The sequence below is a fragment of the Muntiacus reevesi genome, chromosome 6 (assembly GCF_963930625.1).
Source record: "Muntiacus reevesi chromosome 6, mMunRee1.1, whole genome shotgun sequence".
Taxonomy (NCBI): Eukaryota; Metazoa; Chordata; class Mammalia; order Artiodactyla; family Cervidae; genus Muntiacus; species Muntiacus reevesi.
The window spans coordinates 34,611,663-34,637,990 of record NC_089254.1 but is presented as its reverse complement, the minus strand read 5'-3'; the positions used below and the strand labels follow the sequence as shown (position 1 = coordinate 34,637,990).

Sequence of the window (26,328 nt, the reverse complement as noted above, 5' to 3'; positions counted from 1 at the left end):
ATGTTTGTTGTTTTTTAAAAAAAAATTTAAAAAGCCCATTTGCCAAGTTTTTTTTGTATGTTTGATGTCATCTATTAAGTTATCAAATTATATGTACAATTTTTCAATTTTAAGATCTTAAATATAGGCTAGCATACAATGGTTCAAATTGCATTATGGCTAAGATACATACTATTGGGTTTTCCAAATATACTAAATTACTACTGAAAGAAAATATATTTGTCCAATTTTATTAAATTGATGATAGAATAATACATGCAAGGAATTGTGATACACGTTTAAAAAGTGGTTGCAGATACGCTGTCCGAAAAATTTTTAAGTTTTTCTACAAAAATACCATATAGACAATTAGATGTCTCAAAAAAATATATCAGACTAAGATAAATTAGTGCTTATGGATATAAATAACATGCTAGAAATTGTCAAATATGAAAGTTGCTATTTGAGTATATGCCATTCTTTCTGAACTGTAAGCTTTCTTACCTATCTCTAAAGAAAGCATTCTTTCCTGAGATGAACAGAAAGTTTAGTGGACTGTATTCCCACCATGGCAGCGTTACCTGAGAAGCAGTGTTAAAAAACAAAAGTTCATGTATACTCTGTATTTTGTGTTCACAGCTCAAAATGAAGTAAAAATGTGGCTTAGATCAGTTAATGTATTGGATTACAATTCCTAAGAAGGGTGTGGTGAGAAGAAACAGAAGGTGGAAAAAAAAGATTTCCTGATGAAATAACAGCATTACTAACACAGGTGTAAAGTATGACATGGATGTGAGCAAAAATCAAACAAACCTAAAGACCAAGCCATTATGCTGTTAACACCTTAAGCAAATTTTACTTACAGAATAGCAGAGTAATTAGAAACAGAGGCAGGAAAAAATGTCTCTCTCTCTTCTTACACACACACACACACACACACACACACACACACACACACTCTCATTCACACACATACACACCCACACCACATGGCATGGATGAAATCTACTTCGTGAAAGTGAAAGGGTAGGGGAATACTTTTACATTTTCGCATTTATTGAGCACCTTTTCTATACCAATGAATATACTGGCTTTGTTACTCATATTGTCCCTTTAAAATTAACATCATTCTTTAAATAGTTGTAAATGATAAACAAAAATATATAATTTATCCCAATAGGCAACCATTATTACTAGTTCTGTTTTTTTTTTAGTTTTTATTTTACATATACATGCCAGAAATATGCACATACATAAATGAAGTATGCTATTACATCGTCTTATTTAAATCTTACAACAAACTAGTGGAACTGGCAAGGCCATGCCATTTTATACAAAGAAACAGAGACTTCAAATAATTTTCTCAATTTTAGTTAATTAATTTGGGGAGTACCTCATTTACTCTAATACCAAGTGAGAGGATATTCTAATATCAAATTATGTTCTTTCCTGAGGCATGACAGAATGCTAGCTTAGGGAAATAAACCATTCGTAAAGTCCCAAACTCTTGAAGGAGGTCCTCATGATATGTTAATGATGGAATGACTGATGACTTCAGAAAGATAAAACTGCTTTCAAGATGACTGCTCCTTTCATACCATGAAAGTGTGTGTGTGTGTGCGCACATGTGTGCATGCACACGTGCGTGCGCACATTTGTGCCCATGTGCGCGTGAGCGCGTGCGTGTGCTTGCGTGCGTGTGTGTTTTAGCTGCTCAGTCATGTTCCGCTCTTTCAGACCCCATGGATTGTAGCCCACCAGGCTCCTCTGTCCTGGACCTCTCAAGGCAAGAATAATCAAGTGCGTAGCCATTCCCTTTTCCAGGAGATTTTCCCAACCCAGGGATCGAACCCTCATCTCCTGCATTGGAAGGAGGATTCATTTCCACTGAGTCACCTGGGAAGCCCTTTATTAAAGTAAATTTGAAAATTTTAATTTAATACTAAGGTGATTTGAAAACTTTGGGACATATTATAGACCTGGGGGACTGAACTGGTTAACTATGCATTGCTCAGGAAAGGTTCATATTTTCTATAGTTATCAGCCTAAAACGCAAGGCAGTTTGGGAAGAGGTTATATTAAGCTCTTACAGATTTCATAAACCAAAGTTTTTAAGTAGTCATCTGGTTCTAAAGCTTACTACAGGTTAAAAGTGCCTAGCAGAAGGATTGGGGATATAAAAGTATCTGCTGTTAAGATCCATCTAGCCAGTTTACAAGTATTTTGAGCTAAAAATGCAATTCTTCTTCCCAGTATTGGGGAAAGAGGCATCCTGGAACCACCTTGAAAATTTCTTCTATGTGCAAAAATGAGGAGAGCATATTTAAAATATTTTGGCTGGAAAGCTTTCCCCAAAACCATTTTTTAAATGTATAGTGTACAATCTGTATATTTCAGTGACTTCTATGTAAAAGTTTGGGAAGTGTAGAAAATATTTATGCTAAAAGAACTCCATTAAATTACTAAACAATATTTTTAAAGCAGCAAAATAAAATATGCCAAGAGAAACCCAACAAGGGGAATTAAATACACTGTGAGAGGAAGAATTTATAGCATAGTTTTGAAAGAAGCAAATAACCTCAATAAAGGAAATCACAGCTTTTGAATTAACATGGTGCTGCAAATATTTTGCAGGATTTTACTATGTATAGTATGGCCTGCTCCTTTTTCTGCATCCTGCTATTCAACTGATTCAGAAATGATCTTACATTGGCTTGAATCATCTTCTTTGTCAATAAGCAGCAGATATCTCTGAAAATTATTCAATCACTGTACAGCACTGGCTAGGTGAGATCTGGGCTTCCATTTAAAAGCTGCTTCTCTTTTTAGCCATACCTCCTCCTCCATGATTCATGCAACTTCCCTCACTCTCTTTTCTTTTTCACAAACTCATTCAACTTTTTCAAAGAAGTTCTAATATAACATCAAAACTGTGGCATTTCATACTCTTTGTGGACATTGTGTGGTTGCATACCATATGAACTATGTAATACTTACTTGTCATCATCCTTTCTCAGTGGAATATTAAAATAAATAATCAAGCAGATCCCTATGAGAAACATGCCACAAACTAAAGCTGTTCTAGGTACAGTTTTATATACTGCCTTCTGAGAAATCTCTCTCTTTGCTTTCAGTGTGCAATCTAAACAAGTAGAGGCTGCAATTTCAAACAAAATAGGACTCCTCTCCTTTGTTTAAGACACTTTTCAAATTTCTGTGTGTGTACTTAAGGAAGTTATTCACACGTAATCACTAGGCCATCTGTGAATAGGAAATTATAAGCGTGTTACATCTGCTGCATTCCTTCAGGTCTTAAACTTCTGTTAAAGTGCTCCATAAATGGATCAAACGGTTTGAAATTGTCTGCATTTCGAAAGCAGCATACGAGATAACTCATGCTATAATGGTTTTAATCTTAATAGAAAAGGGATCAGTGAAAGGATGATAAACACTAGCGAATACTGGAAAAATATATTTTCATAGTTAATGCTGTAGGTAGTATGACCAGAGTCTGTCTTTGTTGAACAGTGGAAAAAAGTTATCTTTTAAAAGAAAAAGAGGGAAAATTTTAAGGACTTACTATACAACAAATAATATTCTAAATTTACCTTTTAAAAATTTAGATAGGTTATTCAAAATTCAAAAGAAAGTTTATACCTGAAAAGTTTCACTATTATTGTTGTGTTATCAAATAATTTCTCTATTTCATAAAAAAAGGAAAAGGAAACAAAAAGTTACATAATTTCTACATGATTATTTAAAAACAGAATCTTCTGTGTTTCAGGTTGCTGGCCTACTCAACAATTAAAAGGCAAAAAAAAGAAAAACTTGTTTAATGACAATACACTTTTTGTGTATTATTTAATCCCAGTACAGAGTTCTTAAAAGAATGTGGAAAAATTCTCTTTCAATACAAACTAAAACTTTTTCCTTCTTCTACTTCTGTCTTTCTATTTCTATCCTTTTGAACTATGGCTAAACATTCACGACCTATCTGCAATATTTAAGGAAAAAAGGAAAGAATAAAATTAGAAAGGAAGAGGTCAAAGGAAAATAAACAGGAAATACATAGAATGTTTGATTTTTAAAAAAAAAGGAAAAGAGAAAAGCCCTGAAGTCAAAAAAGATGAACACACAAAAACTTTGTCAAATCAGAGTAACACTAGGGGGAATCTATCAATTGTATTACCATTTGGTTGTATTGTGCTGATTAAGTTGTCCAAGTGTTAAAAGTGTTACAAATCTTGGGACTACAATTAACAATGGAGAATGAATCTCAATCTTTCTTTCTGACTTGTCAAAATTCCCCCTTTGAAACACCTCTTTCAAACAAAGAAAATCAAAACCACATTTTTACAACACAAAAACTGTCAATGTCTAGTGGAAATGTGGGGCTTCCCTGGTGGCTCAGCAGTAAAGAATCAGTCTGCCAATGAAGGAGACGCAGGTTCAGTCCCTGGATCAGGAAGATCCTCTGGAGAAAGAAATGGCAACCACTGTAGTATTCTTGCCAGGGAAATCCCATGGACAGAGGAGCCTGCTGGGCTACAGTCCAAAGGGTCAAAAAGAGTCAAACGTGACTTAGTAACTAAACAACAACAACAGTGGGGATATACATGATTGGGCAGGCAATTTTAAAGATACTATTAAGTCATTTTGATTAAAAAGAATCATAGACTAGATAGTTCAAAAATCAAAGCAGCATCTAAGTACTTATTCATTTTCAAAATACATGAAAATATCTCAACTGACATACTCTGAATATTTTACAATTAATAAAGGAAAATGTTGCTATATAAGAAGGAACATGAAATCTGGTCATTTTCTACAGAAAATTTACTGTTTAATTGATTGCTGATTAAGTACCTATTAAAAGAGATGCCGTCAGCAGTTTAGGGTCATATGGGCTCTTCCCACGGCCATTTTCAAAATGTGAGTCTTGAAGCTTAAAAATGTTGTCCTGTAGAAAAGAAAAAGAATTCAATTTATTTATAATAAAAGTATTCTAATACGCCAGTTAATCATAGGTTGAGCATTCTTCTGCACTATCAAGGTATATTATTATTTGTGTAATCTTTAGAGATGAAAAATAACTTAAGTGGGGTAAAAACAAGATATCATTAGACAAATGTTTGTTTAGCTTGGTGGTTTTTAGTGGCATTTACCATGTTGCAAGTAAATGTTAAATGAATCCTAAAGGACAAAGCGTGATGTGATAAGAGTAGAGTGATCATTTTATCACTCATTTATCACATAAGTATGCCAAGAGCTACCCTAACGGCTCTTGAAAGAATGCTAAATTTAAACAAAATGACTCCTTTACTTCTTTCACATAGCGGAAAAACAGCAACTCACCATATTAGATGTCTGTAAGAAGATACACTATCTCACATTTCTGTATGTACTTTCCAGAAGGAAGTAGTCATAGCAGCCACATCCTCCACTCTGTCATTCCTAAAACTTTGATGCTTACAAGCTTCTCAAGCTTTTTTAAATTAGTCACTTTGGAAGGTAGAAGGTACCTGAAACTATCCTTATCAATTTCTCTAAGTCAGAAATATCAAATTATTTATTAAGGCAGGTATGCCTGGAGATAGTGTCCTTAGGACAATGAGCACAAAGGTGACACATTTTATCACAAGGAAGTCTGCTCAGCTGAGGCTCAAGCACCCAGAAACTGAAGTGAACATTTGACTGCGGTAGGAAGTATGCCAGAAAGCACTACAACAGAGGTCTTAATATGGAGGTAACAAACTACCTCAGGCCTAAGACCCTGTCCTCAGAAGGTGAGACTTCTCTAAGACAGTGGAATAAAGTGGGGGGTTTCTGAGCACTCTTTTCAGAAGCAAATAAATGCTCTGGAAAGTAATTAGGTCAGAATTATGTATGCATTTTCCAGTAGCACATTAACTTGTCTACAGACTGAAATAAGATAGTTTTTTTGGCAATTTCTCTACTGCTCACATAAAAGCATTTTCTATATTCTTAGAATAATAAATGGTGTTCATTTTATGGCCAATACACATCACTTTATTTAACATTTAATATTTCTGATGGAGCTAATGGCAGAGTTTCAAATTATGACTCTTAAAACTCATTTGAAATAGGGAAGAAGAGTGAAAAAGGAAGTAAGCCAAAAGTATTCTCTATTTTTATTACTTTAAGTGTGAGAATGACCATATCTGCGCATTCCTTACACTGGTCTGTGCTTGATAAACAGCGATCTCCTAGCAATGACTGCTCCTTGTTGTTTGGTCACTAAGTCACACCTGACTCTTTTGCAGCCCATGGACTGCAGTCTGCCAGTCTCCTCTGTAGGTGGGCTCCCCAGCCAAGAATGGGTTGCCGCTTTCTTCTCCAGGTGATCTTCCTGCTTGAACTCGCCCCCTGTATTGGCAGGCGGATTCTTCACCACGGAGCCACCAGGGAAGCCCACTGGTTGGTTCTTTGGCTGAGTTCTAAAATGTACAACGTGAACATCTTATGGGATTCTCAGAACTGCATTAAGCTGTAGAAGGAAATGGCAACCCACTCCAGTATTCTTGCCCAAGAAATCCCAGAGACAGAGGAGCCTGGCAGGCTACATACACTCCATGGGGTCACAAAGAGTCAGATACAACAGAGCAACTGAGTATGCATGCGTACACACAGTAGGAATGGCAGTGAGTTAGGGGTCAGGTCCAGTTGGGTCAGTGAGGTGAGCTCTTGTTCTTTGATGGGCAACCAATATCTCTGAACCTTAGATTTCTAAAAGTTAATGTTGATAAGGATATTTAATCTTAAATGCTTATTGTGATGATTAAGAAACTGGAATAAAATATTTTTAAAGCAGCAAAATAAAAAGGCACAATTTATTCTTATTCTATTAATATTGCTCATATTAAAACAACAAAAATATGAAAATTTAACACAAGTTATTACCATTGTGGGCAAACTTTCCTAGCAGAACTTGAAAGAAATATTACTTAAAATGTTACATAAGTCACCAAATTATAAAATTATTTACAAAAACACATCTGTCACAGGCACTTGAATATTAAAATTATGGTATGAAATATCTTACAATATACTAAGAAAAAGCATAGAAGTTTATCAAATATTTAGATACAATTTGATAAAAATTAGGAAAAAATACAAAAGAAATATAATCAGTAACTGATATATACTCTACTGCCACAAAGATAGAAAATATTAAAATCTGTGTTACTAACCCTCACAGGTTAGAGGAAGCAGCAGGTGGAAGTGACAGTGTGACTAAAAATATTGTTATAAATATACATATAAATTTCTTGTCCTCATAAGACATTTTATTATACTAACTAAGATAGAGGAGCTACCCCTCAAAATATGAGACACTTGATGACTGGGATCATATGTCCATAATAATAGGACAGTGCCAAGGTATACAGAAGTACTTGCAGCCTCGTGTTTAACATTTGATTTACAAGGTAAAGGATTAGACTTCATAGGAAGAAAGGTTAAGCATGTCAGTTATGGTTTAAGAGAGGAAAAACTATACTTTGCCATGGTATCAGGTAATGTGTTCAAAGCCAGCTCCCTTTTCCTTTCCTTCTTTCTTCCTTTAAATGGAACTCTTCCTCAAATTTCTGTGTTTCTCCCATGTAATTATTCTATATTCTTATATGATTCTACTGAAGGGTAACACTGAATTTCTTTTCCAGCCTAGTGATATGGAGGCTTGGAATAATTATAATTTGATTTCTGAGTAGGAAAGTAAAATATATTTCTTACATACAAATATTTGTAGTGTAAAATCCATACCTGTTACACATAATAATGAAGTCTGTGTAGTCACTCAGTCATGTTCGACTCTTTGTGACACCATGGACTGTAGCTTGCCAGCCAACTCTGTTCATGGGGATTCTCCAGGCAAGAATACTGGAGTGGGTTGCCATTTCCTTTTCCAAGTAATGAAGTCTAAGGCTATTGAAATCAGGTATTATCCCTGGCCATGCCTTTTATTATCTGGGCCTCAGGCAACCCCTAACCCATTCTGAAATTCAGATTCCTTTTATAAGGAGAATAGGAAAAATCTCATAGGGTTGATTATGAATATTTATTGTAACAATGTATATAAAACACTTAGAATGCCCGAAAAAAAATTTTTAATTTATTTTTTTCATTGTTTGTAGTTACCAAAATAAAATCATTCTTTCCTATAGTGATTAATATCTTTCATGCTACAGTGGAAATGTCTGCCTATATTTTCATCAGTGGAAATTAAGACCTGTGTCTAAAAATATGTTAATACTTTGGACTCCCAAAATGCACTGAAAATTATTTTTTCCTATAACTAGACCAGAGTCCATTCAAAAGCTTTCTGACCAAAAAAAGCATTAAATATAATATGTATAAAATTTCTCAATTAAAAAAAGACTAGTTGTTTAATATATCTGATAATCTTAATGTGATTAATATTGAGAGACACCAATAATGCTGTTTCTGTTATCTTATGAGCAAGACCTAGTATATGTATGAAAATATTGACACCCAAAAGAAGCCCTTGTTAATATAACTGTACATTCTATGTTGTCATATCTAGCAAAACACACAGACAACTGTCTGGCTGTACTTGGCAGGCTCTTTTGAAACCTGATTGCTATTCAATGATTCTCTGTTTTAAAGAGTGTTAAATAGATTACATATGCAAGTAATAAGACCAGAAATTTTAAGACCAATGCATACAATTAAAACTGAATAGCTTATATGTCTTACTTGGGCTGAAATAGCTTTCATTTTTAGTAATACACGAACAGAAATAGAGCTGTATGGATTCTAATTGCTTTAGCAGATACTATGAATATATCATATGTTATTGTACCATATTTTATTACATGATTGCATCAGTTTTCAGCAACTATTTTTAGCTTTCAAGTCCACTCTTTTCCCTTTGTCTTTTGGATTTCCTGAATGTTATTAAGACTGTGGTGAGGTAAGGCATTAGAGGAAATAATAACTGTGCTAATGTCTAATCCAAAGTTTTATAAATTATAAACCATTGGTGACATCATGGCAATAAATTTCCTAAATCTCAATCTTGTCCAAATAATAAATTTAAGTAACAAAGCTGCAATTTTAGTTGCTTTAGTTAATGATTAAAACATAAATGATGCTTGTAAAAAGGAAAATAAATGAAAAGAAAATAATAGTATACGTGATAGAATAACCATTTGGGGTATGAAGCTATATAAATTTAAACCCAATATTTGGGCATACATTTTAAAATTATTTTAAAACATCCACTATTCTATTTTTTCAAAATGCTCAATCTCCTTTCCTGCATTTTTACAAAGATACTTTTTTGCCAGTTATAATGAATTATCAGGTATTCCCTGGTTGCAACAGTTTTTTCTCATTTCTGTCTGAACTAACCCTAGCTCACCTTTCCTCAAAACCAGCCTGAACTTCCTTTCCTTTAAGACTAAATTCAAAAGTTACTTTCTGGGAGAAGTCTTCAGAGCTTCCTGGAGATGTAATCTGTTAGTTTCCTTTGTGCATATCCTAATTAACAATAGTACACAGCAATAGCAATGCTGGGTAAAACTACCGGCTTCAGCAATGAAGGGACATTATAGGATTTCACAAGAAACATTGTGGCATACTATATCTTACCCAAGGAGATCCATTTGTGGCTAAAATTCATTTGGAATTTACTTCTCTTTAAAAGGTAAGTCTAGGTCTTTGTTGTGCAATTCTAATAGCCATGAGCTCTACATGTAGCAATTTAATTTAATGAAAATTAATAATCCTATTCCTCAGTTGCACTAGCTACACTTTAAGTGTTCAACAGTCATATGAGACTTGTGAATACAATACTGCAGATCCAAATATTTCCACTGTCAGAGAAGTTCTATTGGACAACATCCTATTAGCAGCAAAGAGTAGAACTGAAAATTAGAGGGTCTCCAGAGAAAGAAAATTTGTCTCCAAATCACAATTGTAGTTGAAAAAGTCCATGAAATCTACAAGGAAAGATTATACTAAAAACATTAATTTTGATTTTTATTAGCAAGGGGTTGCCCTAAGTAACATTAAGCAGTAGAGCAGATGAACAAATACATGCCCTGTTTTTTTTTCATATGATATCTTTCTTCCATTTAAATTCAGCTCAGTTCAGTTCAGTCGCTCAGTCATGTATGACTCACTGCGACACCATGAACTGCAGCATGCCAGGCCTCCCTGTCCATCAGCAACTCCCAGAGTTCACCCAAACTCATGTCCACTGAGTCGGGGATGCCATCTAACCATCTCATCCTCTGTCGTCCCCTTCTCCTCCTGCCTTCAATCTTTCCCAACATCAGAGTCTCTTCAAATGAGTCAGCTTTTCGCATCAGGTGGCCAAAGTATTGGAGTTTCAGCTTCAACATCAGTCCTTCCAATGAACACCCAGGACTATCTCCTTTAGGATGGACTGGTTGAATCTCCTTGCAGTCCAAGGGACTCTCAAGAGTCTTCTCCAACACCACAGTTCAAAAGCATTAATTCTTCGGCGCTCAGTTTTCTTTATAGTCCAACTCTCACATCCATACATGACTACTGGAAAAACCATAGCCTTGACTAGACAGACCTTTGTTGACAAAGTAATGTCTCTCCTTTTTAATATGCTATCTAGGTTGGTCATAACTTTTCTTCCAAGGAGCAAGCGTCTTTTAATTTCATGACTGCAGTCACCATCCGCAGTGATCTGGAGCCGCCAAAAATAAAGTCAGCCACTGTTTCCACTGTTTCTCCATCTATTTGCCATGAAGTGATGGCACCAAATGCCATGATCTGAGTTTTCTGAATGTTGTGCTTTAAGCCAACTTTTTTACTCTCCTCTTTCACTTTCATCAAGAGGGTTTTTAGTTCTTCACTTTCTGCCATAAGGGTGGTGTCATCTGCATATTTGAGGTTATTGATATTTCTCCCGGCAATCTTGATTCCAGCTTGTGCTTCCTCCAGTCCAGCATTTCTCATGATGTACTCTGCATATAAGTTAAATGAGCAGGATGACAATATACAGCCTTGACATATTCCTTTTCCTATTTGGAAACAGTCTGTTGTTCTATGTCCAGTTCTAACTGTTGCTTCCTGACCTGCACACAGGTTTCTCAAGAGGCAGGTCAGGTGGTCTGGTATTCCCATCTCTTTCAGAATTTTCCACAGTTTATTGTGATCCAGTAACAAACTTACTCATTATCTAAAGTTTAAGTCATAATACCAGTTCACTAAATTTTCATTAATTTTACCCAGCAGAAAAAAACATTTTATCCCTGGAGCTTGTATAAGAATCTATTCATAGTCTGTTTGTGCCATTTGTTACCTTCATGCGTGCTGTTCAATAATGCATTTGTTTCTTTTCTTCTTAATACTTTTGAGGTGAAGGAAAAATCTTACTATGTTTCTCCCAAATACTAAGATAGAACTTTTCACCAAGTTAAAGCTCAATGAAATAATGAATAAATAAGTGACCATGTGACTGAGTAGAAGAGGTGCTACAGAAAAACTACATCCAAGGAATACCAAGAACATAGCCCTGACCTCTAAGAGCTAATTTCTAAGGATATAACACAGATATGATAAACAGCTGTGCAGCAGAGACCAGACTACAGGATTCAAATATTAAGCTGAGTTTTAAAGTGAGTTTTAAGAAAGGTAAAAGTCTTTAACTGCTTTGTGTTGTATAAATCACTATTAACAGAGTATTGATATTTGTTACATACTTCAAATGAGTTTATTCTTACTGCAAAAGAGTAAAAATAAAATTTAATGACAAAGAGTATAATCTTACAGTCCTTTTGCTTCTAAATCTGTTTCTGTTTCATTTTCATTGGGCTTTGTGATTCTTCAGTTATTATTAATATTAAGCTTGTTAATAAATAGTTACTCCTCTCAGTAGAACCAGCTTCCGGTGAAAAGTCATCAAATACTTCTCTGCAGAACTTCAAAAATCGTTCTTATTAATGTAATACCTCCATAATTTCAGGATAACTGTTTTATCTGATTTTTTTTTTAATTAACAGAAATTACTCCAAGTATCTCTGAGATGCACGTAAGTAGAACATCAAACAAGAGAAGCTGTTTGGGCTTTTGCTAAATATAATTGTATATTTATAAAAATAAATAATTTCTTCTTAGGATTTATACTTTTATATTAATTTTTATAACTTTATTATTTACATGCTTCCTAAAACATAAAACATTAATATGTGCAAAAAATATATACTGACCTGTGACTATGTAAGAATTATGTTTGGAATATGAAGGTGAAAAGTCTAATTACTTAACTCAATTAGCATACAAGAAATTACAATAAAAATGACATAATAAAAAATTGCATACATATGATATTACAATGTTTATAAGTATTTGGTAGTTATTTCACTTAACATGGAAACATACTAAGTGTTCATAATATCCTAAATTTCATCTATATTTTTTCACTTAATCTTCAAACAACTCTACTATTATTGTGACAGTTTTACAGATGAGAAACAGGGTGTTTTCCAATAATACTCAAAGTTATAGAGATGGATTAAAATTTGATACAAGAACTGTCTCTTTCTAAGTCCTTGTTTTTAACCACTATATTAAAAATTGGGCTTAAGGAAAATATTATGCAAAAAAATATGTGAGACATACCCTAAGACAGTAAAAACTGGAAACCACAGGAGTTCAAAATGGATAGGTAATTTTATGTTCCAGTTGAAAGAAAAATTGTAATTAGGTTCTTTAGAAATGTATTTTGGTGAGAGGTGAATGCGTCTGAGAGTATACATTTTTGTGTTTGTATGTTTATTGGATATGAGCGCAGAGGGCAAAAGGAGCTTATAGAGAGAGGGCAGAGTAAAGTACAGGTGCAAATTAGTCCATCTACAGGTAACAGCATGAACAAAATTCCCTCAAAGTAGACAAAATTTATATGATAAGTAACATAAAGTTGAGTTTATATAATGAAGACTTTATACATATATTAAAAGATAAAATAGATAAATAAACTTGGAATCAAACTGTGGAAAGTTTTCTATGCCAGAATAAGCAATTTGCTCTATATCAAGTTACAAAGTGATAATTTTAGTTGAAGAACAATAGCATCAAAGTGGTGCAATATTATGCTGAATCTGACAGTGATGTGTAAGATGATTTAAGATATATGAGCCTGGTGATAGAAAAAGAACCTATCCTCTTAACCTGGGGAGGGGAAAATTAAGTCTTCTTACACATCACAGAAGATTAAAGGAATTTTTTTTTTTCTTTTGTGTGTTGTTATGTCAAGTCACCTACCTCTTTCGTAGCTCATGTTTCTTAAGTTATGTTGCATCAGAATTCCCTTTGATATTCTAGCAAAGTTATGGATTCTATGCTCCAGAAAACTGAAGCTAAGCATACATATATTTTGTAAGCAATCTTTAGGGTTTACTGACCTTATGTAGTCATGGTAAGAGCTTCCAAATCAGCTATTCTTCAAAGACCTTTCTGTTTCTAACTTGGTATGATTCTTTCATCGTTTCCCTCTGACCTTGGACATCTGCTTCTGTTGTTTTTTGGCCCTGTCCTTGAACATAATATAGGGATTATCCAGACTTTTAAAAACTCATTTTCTTTTTCATTTTCTATTTACTGTTACTTGGTATTCATTTATTTTTATAAATTCAGCTATTGAACTTCAGCCCCAATCCCTCTGCTATTCTAATCATTCAAACTTGGTTTCCTGGCCTGTATGAAATTTCCTATTTTCCATGGTTATTTAAAAATTGAGAGCTATTAAGAGTCCTTGACTCTTCAAAAGAATATAAGAGCAATTATGAATAATAAACTTCATAGAAATTAGCCTGTCAGAAAGAGTTATTTAACAATATACATTGTGGGAAGATACAAAAGAAATGTAACACTGGTATCTGTCACTGAGTGCTGGGAAATTTTAAAAATAATGCCTTGTGAATAAGGCAAGTATAATTTTCTGCCCTGATTGTACTAGTTCTGCCTTTGATTTCACTATGATTTCAGCTATATATGTCAGAATTTTATTTTTCTCTATTTTATTTTTCTCTACAATTAAACATTGTTGCAAGTATTATTAATCGAAAAATTACTATTAATCGAAAAAGTACTATTGCAAGTACTATTAATTGAAAAATGAAGCTCAGTAAAAGATAAGTTTAAGAAAAAGCTTTATATCTGTAAGGTTTTAAAAATGAGTATACTAATACTTTTCAATATTAATTCTTTGAGTAGTTTTAGATGTATAATATCTACAAGATTTGGTTCTGAATCCAAAATTCAGTCATTTGATGCTAAAATAGTTAAGAGTCAATAACTGTAATTATTGAATAATTGCCAATACTTTTTCAAATATACATCATGGAAAGTAAAGTTTTTCTTAGCAAATATAGCCATAGAGCCAGTTATATGAATACTGTTTTGACAAAAAGTATTCTATTTATCAAATTAAATGATAAAAATATTCCAGTTATATAAATATAAATATAGTTCAGTTTAATATTCATGATATTCTAGTTACACCTATACAGACTTTTTATTGAATTTAATTTCTGCTCCTGAGGAATTCTTAGGATCCAAACAGAAGGAAGGATAGTATCATCAGGGTACATAACATCTATTAAGTTCATCTCTAGACTGAATATAAGTAGGAACGTTTTAAAATCATTGATTTCTATTTCTACACTCTGTTCAAGCAATGCTTGAGTAAAGTGGAAATTTTACCTCTAAAATTAGTCTCCAGAGGTTATACAGTCTTTCTGTGACCCACATTTTATTCTGCAATTTGACTTTGAAGGTGTATGTGGTAAAAATCTAGATTCTCTAGTCCACTGTGCTAAATGCTGATTGTAAGCTTAAAAATAAGTTTTTTAAATCTCTTTTGATGTGTCAACATTTTTCTGTGAAATGGAAATACTCCACATAATTGCCTCAAGGATTCAATGAGATATAATGTGTATTTTACACAGAGAAGCATACGTAAACCATATAGAAATTTAGTTCATTATAATTTTAATTATTCTAAATTCACTATTAGTGGTACATCTTTACTATGACAGCATGTTGGTAACTCACTATCTGTGATAATGTAATAGCTAAAATGTATTAAGCAAATATCAGCTAAGCGCACTCTCCCAAGTGCTTTGTAGGTATTTACTTTTTTAACATTACAGTATCCCTTGAAGTACACAGTGTAATAACACTAATTCTATAAATGAAATAGCAAAGAGAAAAAAAAGACATGTCTTAGGTCACATAGTATACAGCAGAGCCAGCTAAACAATTTCCAAACCAGCAATAAATGGAGGGATTATAAAAATCTTTTTTTGTATTTGATTTGCACACCATGTTACTTTATGAATATATATCATACGTAAAGTTCTGTTATAATAATATCCCTTAATTCAACTGTGTAGTCCTTGTAATTCAAGCATGTTAGGTCCTGAATTAATCTTAAATGAATTGACCATGACATATAACACTATATTTAATATAGTCCCCACATTATACTCTAAAACAGTAAAGACAAGTAGAGAAAACTAACATAATTCTAACTTTGCAGATAAATATATGCAATTACTTTGTTTCTACATTTGTGAAAAATTAGCATTACTTTATTCATTGTCTGCCCAGTAACAACATATACTTCTTACAGCTGGATTAAATAGGATTTGCCCTTTAAATTTAAGGGATATGAATTTGTCTGGGTTCCTCACACAAGCATCAATGACATAATTCATCTGCTTTTTGTCATCTTTAAAATTAATGGTATTAACCAAAGAAAACAGAAAGCATATGCATTCATACTTCATGCAGATTATGTTTTTAATAGGAGCTTAATTTGAGTTTATGCAGATATTTCATACCTGTCATGGTATAATTATTCAGCTATGAATGCCTGTTAACTCCCAAGGTATATAACAATGAAAGGGTAAATTTTATCTTGGCTAGAATGAGAAATTCCAGAACATGAACAATTTACTCTAAAATGCTTTGCCCCAGTGAGACCCGGTAAAGAGAGCTCTGTCAAAGAGAGAATCAATAGTTCACAAAAATATGAAATAATGGAACAATTCACTTGATCTTTCCAAGTGCATTTTAAGTTCTATGTCCAAAATACAGCTATTTTGCATTTGCCATCTTATAATTTCACAAACCATCAGTGTTTTTATCCTAAACTGTGAAAGTACAGCTATTATTTTTCACCACTCTTTTTTGTAAATGTGTTTGTCACATCCATGATTAGATACCAGAGGGGAATTTTATTAACCTAAATGTAAATATGTCAATAGAAAGCAGCATATGTACTGTAAGAAGTATTGGAATCTACTCATATGATTTCTTTACATTTCAAGAATTTTTCATAGATACCATCTGGGAAGTATCAATGCCAAAAGAAATAACATTTTATTTATACCAAGTTTTGTTTTAGCAAAGCCTTATCATTCAAGTGTTGTTATAATCATATGACATAAATAAATGATTTTCTTTTAGCCAATTAGCAAAGTTTACCAAAATAGTATATATTTTTGGCAAAAGTATTTCAGGAAGAAGATAAGCCTGTCCATTCTTGGGGAGATTATAAATTTTAGAGAATGGTCTGGCAATTAGAAAGCTCTTTTAAAACATCCATATACATTAACTTCATTATTTTACTTTTCAAAAAATACACAAGTGAGAAAAACATTAAAAATTTAAGCAAGAAGAGTTTCAACATGGTATTTAGAAGACTGAAAATCATATAAATGCCAGTAAGAGTATAGTAAATATTAAAACAAATAATTATATTAAATTTGTTGTAATACCTAGAATTAATAACTCTGTTAAGTCATTGTGGAAGCAATATATGGTAAAACAACAACTATTCAAGATACATGGAAAGAAATAAACATGGCTGTTTGAGTCAGAAGCTTTGACAAATATAGAAGAGGGGAAGTACAATGTGTTGTCACTTCAGTCATGTCTGACTCTTTGCAACCTCAAGGGTCGGTCGTAACTTGCCAGACTCCTCTGCCCATAGGATTCTCCAGGCAAGAATACTGGAGTGGGTTGCCATTTCCTCCTCCAGGGGATCTTCCTGACCCAGGGATCATTGAACCTTAAAAGTATAATCAAGTCAGACTGTTCACCTTCCACTAATTTTTTGTTTTTATTTTTCTCGTCTTGGCATTGTTTGGTACTTTATAATTGCTTCAGTGTCCAAACTAGGCTGACACAGAATCAGGATAGAGGCCAATGCAGTATTTTTTTTTCCTGTTTTCCTACCCTTATCGCTGTATAAATGGTAGGTACTTTGTGTGATCACTTTGCAGAACCACAAGACATAAAGCTTGCTGCTACTGATGTGGGTACTACAATCACTATTACCACTGTCCACTTTGCCCACCCTCTCTCTGAAGCCAGCATTAAATTACACAAGCACAAGTTGAGACCACAGATATTAGTCCTATGCTGGCCACTTTCACAATCTCTGGAATAAGAGCACCAGAGTTTGAGCTCAGGTTCTGGTGCTTTGTAGTTGTGTGACTCTGACTTTCACCTCAGGTTTTTTTCTCCTTGTGACTAAAACATATAAACTCTTTGCAAATGGTTCTATTATTGCTATTTTCAGTTCAGTTCCGTTCAGTTCAGTCACTCAGTCATGTCCAAATCTTTGCGACCCCATGAACTGCAGCATGCCAGGCCTCCCTGTCCATCACCAACTCCCAGAGCCTACTCAAACTCATGTCCATCATGTTGATGATGCTATCCAACCATCTTATCCTTTGTTGTCCCCTTCTCCTCCTGCCTTCTATCTTTCCCAGCATTAGGGTCTTTTCCAGTGAGTCGGTTCTTTGCATCAGGTGCCCAAAGTATTGGAGTTTCAGTTTCAGCATCAGTCCTTCCATTGAATATTCAGGACTGATTTCCTTTAAGATGGACTAATTGATCCACACAGTCAAAGGGACTCTCAAGAGTTTTCTCCAACATCACAGTTCAAAAGCATCAATTCTTTGGTGCTCAGCTTTCTTTATAGTCCAACTCTCACATCCATACATGACTCCTGGAAAAACAATAGTTTTAACTATACAGATCTTTGTTGGCAAGGTAATGTCTCTGCTTTATATATGCTGTCTAGGTTGGTCATAACTTTTCTTCCAAGGAACAAATGTCTTTTAATTTCATGGCTGCATTCACCATCTGCAGTGATTTTGGAGCCCAAAAAATAAAGTCGCTGACCATTTCCATTGTTTCCGCATCTATTTGCCATGAAGAGATGGGATCAGATGGCATGATCTTCATTTTCTGAATGCTGAGTTTTTAAGGCAACTTTTTCACTCTCCTCTTTCACTTTCATCAAGAGGCTCTTTAGCTCTTCTTCACTTTCTGCCATAAGGGTGGTATCATCTGCATATCTGAGGTTATTGATATTTCACCCAGCAATTTTGACTCCAGCTTGTGCTTCATTCAGCCCAGCATTTTGCATGAAGTACTCTGCATATAAGTTAAATAAGCAGGGAGGCAACATACAGCCTTGATGCACTCCTTTTCCGATTTGGAACTAGTCTGTTGTTCCATGTCCAGTTCTAACTGTTGCTTCTTGACCTGCATACAGATTTCTCTGGAGGAGGTCAGGTGGTCTGGTAGTCCCATCTCTGTAAGAATTTTCCACAGTTTGTTGTGATCCACACAGTCAAATGCTTTGGCATAGTCAATAAAGCCAAAGTAGATGTTTTTCTGGAACTCTCTTGCTTTTTCAATGATCCTGTGGATGCTGGCAATTTCATCTCTGGTTTCTATGTCTTTTCTAAATCCAGCCTGAACATCTGCAAGTTCACGGTTGACGTACTGTCAAATCATATTTATAATATATTCCCCACAAATGTGCTAGGAGGTAGATATTATTTTATTCATTTGGCAGTTAAGGAGACTGTCTATGCTCCAGGGGGTACAACTAATAATTAACAGAGCTGGAATTCACAATAATTCTTGTACATGGCCAAGGTATTACAATAGAAGATAGTACGCTTCAGGTTTTACTACATAAAACGTGTGATGTAAAAATTCATACCCAAAAATTTGTGGCTTGTGTACTAATACAAGTTTCTGGGAACAAGGAACTATTATTTCTAATCTTGTTTTACCACAAGTTGTCTTAACTTGTTTCTTCACATGCTCAAAATGATAACAAGAGGTCTGTGTTACACATGACAGACCTGAGAACTGAGATAAGTTGTGTTTTTTTCCCCAAAGATTAATTGGAAAATATATTTTAGACACATAAAGATAAATGTGGCTACCTGCACAGTTTTTCTTATTGACTGACACTCCTTAAATTTGATTCCTTTCAGATTATTCCAAATCTCACATACAAATTGTTTTATTCTTTTTTCTTGTCCTCAATGGTCCCTTCCACATTAACATCTTTTTCTGAATTTCATTCCCACCCTTCTAATTACAGGGCCATAAACACCAATAACTTTCTTGTTCTATCTTCACTGGAGTTTTCCCAAGGTAAAACTTGGTGTTGATATTCCTTGGCATTTTCATTGACTATGGAAATTCTGAGTGCCTATTATTAACACAAGGCAAGATTTTCTGTTTTAACTCTATTCTTAGTTTGTTCTGTGTACTCAGTCACTTCAGTCATCTTTGCAACACCATGGATTTAGCCCACTAGGCTCCTCTGTCCATGGGATTCTCCAGGTAAGAATACTAGAAAGGGTTGCCATGCCCTCCTCCAGAGGCTCTTTCAGACCCGGGGATCGACCCCACATCTCCTGCATTGCAGGCAGATTCTTTACCACCTGAGCCATGAGGGAAATTTTGGTCATATCAAGACTAGATTTCTACTTAGCTTCCTAGATCTCTTTGATGCTCTACCTTGATTTACCCTGCTCGATACATTTATCCCATCTCTTAAACAGGCCATTATCAGAATTCACTTTCAATTGACTTAACCTAGTTACTGTACTAAAAGGTTAGTAGTAATAAAGACCTTGGTTCAAAATGTGACTCTGGAACTCCCTAATCAATGAACCACTCTAATTCTCATTTTTCTCATTTTAAAATGTAAAAAAATTCTACTGGCCTATTTAAACTGGTGAAGTGATGAACCAAGATAACTATTTGGCATAGTGTTTATATATGCAATCATTAATCTTTAATGATCTCACCTCATGCCAGGGGTGCGATTGCAAAGCTAGATAAGACAAAGACACTATCGGTATTTGGGCATTTACAGTGTTATAGAGAATACAGACTTTCAACAAATAAGTGTCTATCTACATATATAGGGGATACACATACATATATAGATATATACAAGGGCTTCTCTAAAGCTCAGATGGTAAGGAATCCACCTGCAATGCAGGAGACCTGAGTTTGATCCCTGGGTTGGGAACATCCCCTGGAGAAAGGAATGACTACTTACTCCAGTATTCTTGCCTGGAGAATTCCATGAACAGAGGTGCCTGACACACTATAATCCACAGGGTTGCAGAGAATTTGACATGACTGAGAGGCTAACACACACACATACAATATATATGCAATTTTAATGTATGTTCCTAAAGGACAATATCATATTCAAAATACAATGGTGACTTGCCTTAGGTGGGAACTAGGAATGAAATAGTCAGCAAAGGCTTTCCTTAGAGAGGGGCATCTCAGTGGAAATACAACAGATAAACAGAAGTCATACCAAAAAGTGTTTAGAAGTATCTCAAAAATAGCAGTCTATTATTATTGTTTTATTATTATTGCTGTTATTATTATCCTCTTGCCATGAATACTTCGTTCTCACTGAGGTGCATTCTCTGAGAATCTACGGCATTGTGTTACATTCCTTGATCAGCATCAGTCTTCCTCTATGCTTTTGTATTTTGTTTTACTCTTGTTCCTCTGTGCCTTGCAATTCCTCCCCATTTCCTGGAATGACCCTATTCTGTTTTGACCTGCTTGGAACCAGCTGAAATACCCTTGGGCAAAACTGGATACTCCAAAATCAGAGATTCTCTGGCACTGTCTACATAACCATATTATAACTGTCCACTGCTTTATGTTATAAATGATTTCTATTTTTATTTTATTTCTTTCTCAAATGCCCATGCAGTCTTTTGGGCAGAAAACATATTAAATATATCTTTCAACTATAAATCCATAAAGTTAGCATCATCATAAAAAGAGCACCAAAAATTGTTTGTTAAAAATATGTTGTGACTTTGACAGTTTTATGTCATGTCTCTAAGTAAATTTTAAGTTACTTAAGGCAGGATTCCTGTCTTATTTCAATCTTATTTACCACTATCATAATATGGCACAAATGGTATTCTATGTGAGCTTTATGCTGACTGATTATGAAGACATTTTTCATATCTATTTAAAGAAAATAGAATATTTTATTAATCTTTGACTATAAAATTTGATATACTTAGGAAAATGACATAAAATGCATTATCCTATTCATTTTTCTGAACTTCCAGTCCAACAAGATGAAAACCACTGGAATACAAAATACTAGCTTGAGATGAAAAATAAATAAAATTATTCTTGTTTTAGTTGAGAAACCTTTCATGCTACTGTAAATATTATTTTTTTTCAGGATTTGAAACAAAAGAAAGGTTGTATTGAAAGTTATTTAAAGTTATTTGCTTAAGTTATTTGAGCTTAGACAAAGAGTAAAAAAAAGAAACTGAAGCAATAATTCTCCTAAGACATGATGATGAGTCAATTTAGAACTGCTAGAGGTGGAGAAGGCAATGGCATCCCACTCCAGTGCTCTTGCCTGGAAAATCCCATGGGCAGAGGAGCCTGGTGGGCAGCAGTCCATGGGGTCATGAAGAGTCAGACACAACTGAGCGACTTCACTTTCACGTTTCACTTTAATGCACTGGAGAAGGAAATGGCAGCCCACTCCAGTGCTCTTGCCTGGAGAATCCCAGGGACGGCGGAGCCTAGTGGGCTGCTGTCTAAGCGGTCATACAGAGTCAGACACCACTGAAGCGACTTAGCAGCAGCAGTGAAAACCTGAAGTCCTAACCATAAGACCACCAGGGACGTCCCCTCCTTCCCTTTTCTCTTCTATTTCTGTTTCCCTTGATATCCCTCCTTCTCCTCCCCACCACCCCTGTTTTTCTTTACCTTTGCTATTCTCACTGTCTCTTCCTTTCTTTTATTCTTCTCTTTCATACTATTAAAAAAAAAAAAAAAAGAAATAGAACTGCTAGAGAAAGAAAGTGCCATTTGATGAAAAATTATACGTAAACACTCATCTCAAGCACCACGTTGTAGCATGTCTTCTGAGTAGTGTAAAATACTTCCCCTTATATAGGAACAAAAATGTCAAGATCTCAGTTCAGCTATCAGCTTGGTTCTCCACTGGCAGACGAATATATGCTACACATGTAGATATTAATGTAACTGATATAAATTTTGCCATTTTAAAAATAAATGAAGTCCTATTGATTATAAGTTCTTCAACAAGAATATTTTTAACTTTATAGATAAAATCTATAAACACTGACTAACTATTAATATTTGACATATATCAGACTGCAAATATTATTTCACAGATAAAATAGAGAAGGTTAAAATTATTGGTTCAGTGCAATTGTAGTTTTGAATATAAACACTTAACAGTCTGTAACCTTTAATTGGGGCTCCCAGGTAGTTTAGTGGTAAAGAATCCGCCTACCAAGTGGGAGACATGAGTTTGATCCCTGAGTTGGGAAGATCCCCTGGAGAAGTAAAATGGCAACCCACTACAGTATTCTTGCCTGGAAAATCCCATGAATAGAAGGGCCTGGTGGGTTACTGTCCATGGGATCACAAAGAGTCAAGACACAACTTAGCGACTAAACACCACCAACAAACCTGCAATCACTTGACAGAAATAATTCATATCTAAATCGCATAAAGTTATAATTTCAAATTACCTAGAAATCACACAAAATATAGTCATTCCTTCAGACTAGTTATTAACATTTCTTATGGTAAATTCACTACAGAGCTCATTTTACAAATGAATGCTTTTTAAAAAAAATAATTATGCAGTTTCTAAAGAGTGATATATACATTTATATATATATAAAACTATTATATACAAAAAACTTATAGTTTAATTATAGTGAGTATTACTTTAAATACTAGATGTATGAACTAGAAAGAAAACCTGTGCTATCAAACTAAGTTTAAAGATTATGAACCTTATTGATGATACAAAACTGCTGTATAAACTAGAAATATTTAACAGATACATAAGACTAAATAAATAAGACATTTAAAACATTCATTCTTAGGACAATTTATCTGTAAAACTCATTAGCTTTAAGAAGGCTTTGAAGTTAGATCTGTCCTATTGTAAGAAATAAACTAGTAGAGAATTAGATTTGTGAATGTCTGTAAGATTTTTGAAGTTTGATCCCATACATTCTCTGAGTAATAAAACAATATAAATATTGTAAAAGAATGTTTTTACTTTTTAGATTATAGTAGAGATGTGAGTACATACAATTCTTAAAGTCTGATTTGGAAAGAACTTGGTAAGAAGAACCTTATAAGTAAATCCATGGAAGTTCAGGGAATAAGTAATCTCATAGGAAAAAATCTACGTATTTGTTTAGTAAAAATTTAGGACAATCAGAGTACTGATGGCTGCTAAATCATGAGCTACCCTCCACTCCACTTCTGAAACATGTATTCTTTATTACTTGCTCTTTAAACAATGACAGGGGACATGATGGCTGCAGATGGTTTGCCTAAATTTGTGCAGATAAAGCCTACAGCATGGCAATAATGTGTTTTCTCTGCAAGGAGGAAAGATATAACTCAAGTGCAAAGAAAAGTAAACATACAGCATGGAGTTGAACAAATAAATGCAAAACGGAATTTAAGCTTACCTAGAAGCCAAGAAAATAAGACAAAGTGGGAATGAATGTATGATATTAATTATTTTCCTATAAAAATAGGAAACTATTAAATATTTCTATTAAATATAAAAATAAGAATCTTTAAACTTAATACTTTAAAAATCATAATAATTATGCTACTAGTGGCTATTCATTTACTTAACAAATATTATCAACTGTCTAAAATGGATCACAGCATGTGCTAAAGGAAACTGTGTAGAATGAAAAAAAGAGTATGCTTTCATATAATATACTTTATATTGCAAGACTAATCTGGATTAAAAAAACTCCAAACTGAAAGCACAACCTTATCATTCGAATGCGTGTTCAGGGAAATGGGAGGAGAATTAGAGTAAGCTGTATTTAGTGTTACAATTCAGAATCTTTTAAACAGAATGCCTTCCTAGGTAAAACACATTTAATCACAATACCCCTTTGAGGTATAATGATAAAAATCAAGCCTTAATCTAGGTAACACTGTTATTAATCCAAAGTGGTTTCTAAAAACTCAGACAGGATTAGGGAAAACTTTTTTTTTTTAATTTGACTCCATGTTTTGGGCATTATCTTTATACTTTCCTCAAAATGAATATCCAGAAATTTATTGATCTGTTAATAACTCATAAGAAAAGAGTTTAATTAAGTCATTTTTGATTTGTCAAAAGTAGGCAGGGATTTTTATTATAATGCTCTTTTTCTAACCTGCCAAGCACTGTAGAATTATGAGATGATTTCTCTAGACATTATGAACACAACTGAATGCCATAATATCACAATGTCTCATTTTTCTCAATAGAGAGACATGCAGGCTGCATATTTCACAACTTTGTAAAGTCTGCTTAATTCTAAGGTTGGAATTCTAGTCAACCCATGGTCTACTCTCTAAGAATATTAGTGAAATAATGTTTTACACAATGCTAAAGAGGGAAAAAAGCATTTAAGGAGAGTCAAGGGAATCTTGCTCCCTGTCAAACTGCAAATCTCTGAAATACCGGATTGCTAAGCAAGTTGTGTCGTCTCTTGCCAATGACATCCTAACAGGGGAAGATGAAAGGCAATTCCTTAACCAAAACAGAATTTGCCTTTATCCTCAGTGAGCTTTAATTCAAAATTCAAACAATAGAGTATAGTTTTCTGGTAATACTGCCTCCAGTATTTTTTACCTTTTTAATGTTAGTGTGGACATATTTCTGCCTTTGCCCTCCCCCTGTCTCCTGGATCCTCTCTCTTTAAAGTTCCCACTAACCTACACCATCAGCAAAAGCTGCTGCTGAACATTACATTACTAATTATATTTATTGCTTCCTATGTGTTAGTCTTCTGTTAAGAGAAATGTGTATGTCAACATCAATGTTATGTTATGAGTTGACAGCACTCACAGAATCTTAAGTGTCATACTGGATTTAATCTGCAAAGAATTACTGTTCAACTTTAAATAAAGGGCTACAAAGAAAAATTAATAGATACATTATTATTATAGTTTCCATTTTAAATGGATTTGAGACATATGACTTCATTCCTTTCTTCTCTTAGCCCCTCTCCCTTCCTTCCTTTAGGTTTAGTCATGTATATTCTTCAACTACTTTTCTGACTTGCTACATAAGGGCCCTGAGAGCAGAATAACTTTCAATTGCAGATCAAATGTTATAATGAAAATTTTACTGTTCTCTATTTAGGGCCATATGCATATGAAGGATATAACAATTATACCAACAATAACATCAAAAAAAAAATCAGAAGTGCTAAAATTTCAGCAGAGGTTTATGTTAATCAATATGGGTTATTCCTGACATGAAAATGGTGATATAAATCAAATTTATAAAATGGATTCTATTAAAATATGGAGTATCCACTAAAAGAGAATACTTGGTGTTATTCAAGGAATCTTTATTTCAAGACCCCATTCTGATTTGCATGCTGTGGCTTTTTACACAGAAGAAACACAAGAATAATTAACCCTTGAGATATGAAGAAATGATGTTTAACAGCTCAGAGTTTATAATGTGAATTCTTCTTGCAAATATATATCCTATTTCAGATAAATTTCTCTAATCCCTATCATAAGACTTACCAAAATATATGCATTTATTTATTTGTCTGCCTTTTCACCTATGTTGCTTTGAGCGTACATACAAGAGTAGCATTAATCTACAATACAAGAGGAGAGAAGGAAACTTGCTCTAAGAAGTAATGATTGAATTGAGATCAGAGGGATGAGATGAATGGGGGGGGCGGGGGGAGGAGGGTTTAGGATGGGGAACACATGTACACCCATGGCTGATTCATATCAATGTATGGCAAAAACCACTACAATATTGTAAAGTAATTAGCCTACAATTAAAATAAATAAATTAAAAGAAAAATATCCAAAGGAAGATCCATCCAAGAAATAGGTAGAGGCTGAAAAGAAGAATGGAAGGCCTAAAAGAAGAGAGATGGGGAACGTAAAGGAAACGAAGAA

General features: G+C 34.0%; 1 protein-coding gene across 1 annotated transcript in view; it reads right to left on the bottom strand.

Moving 5' to 3' along the window:
• The window catches only part of SEMA3A (semaphorin 3A), a 228,468-nt gene that overhangs the window by 96,214 nt on the left and 105,926 nt on the right, over positions 1-26,328 (bottom strand). Inside the window, exon 5 of the mRNA XM_065939538.1 lies at positions 4,846-4,939. Coding sequence (XP_065795610.1) covers positions 4,846-4,939 — 94 coding nt within the window. The remainder of the gene's footprint in view (positions 1-4,845; positions 4,940-26,328) is intronic.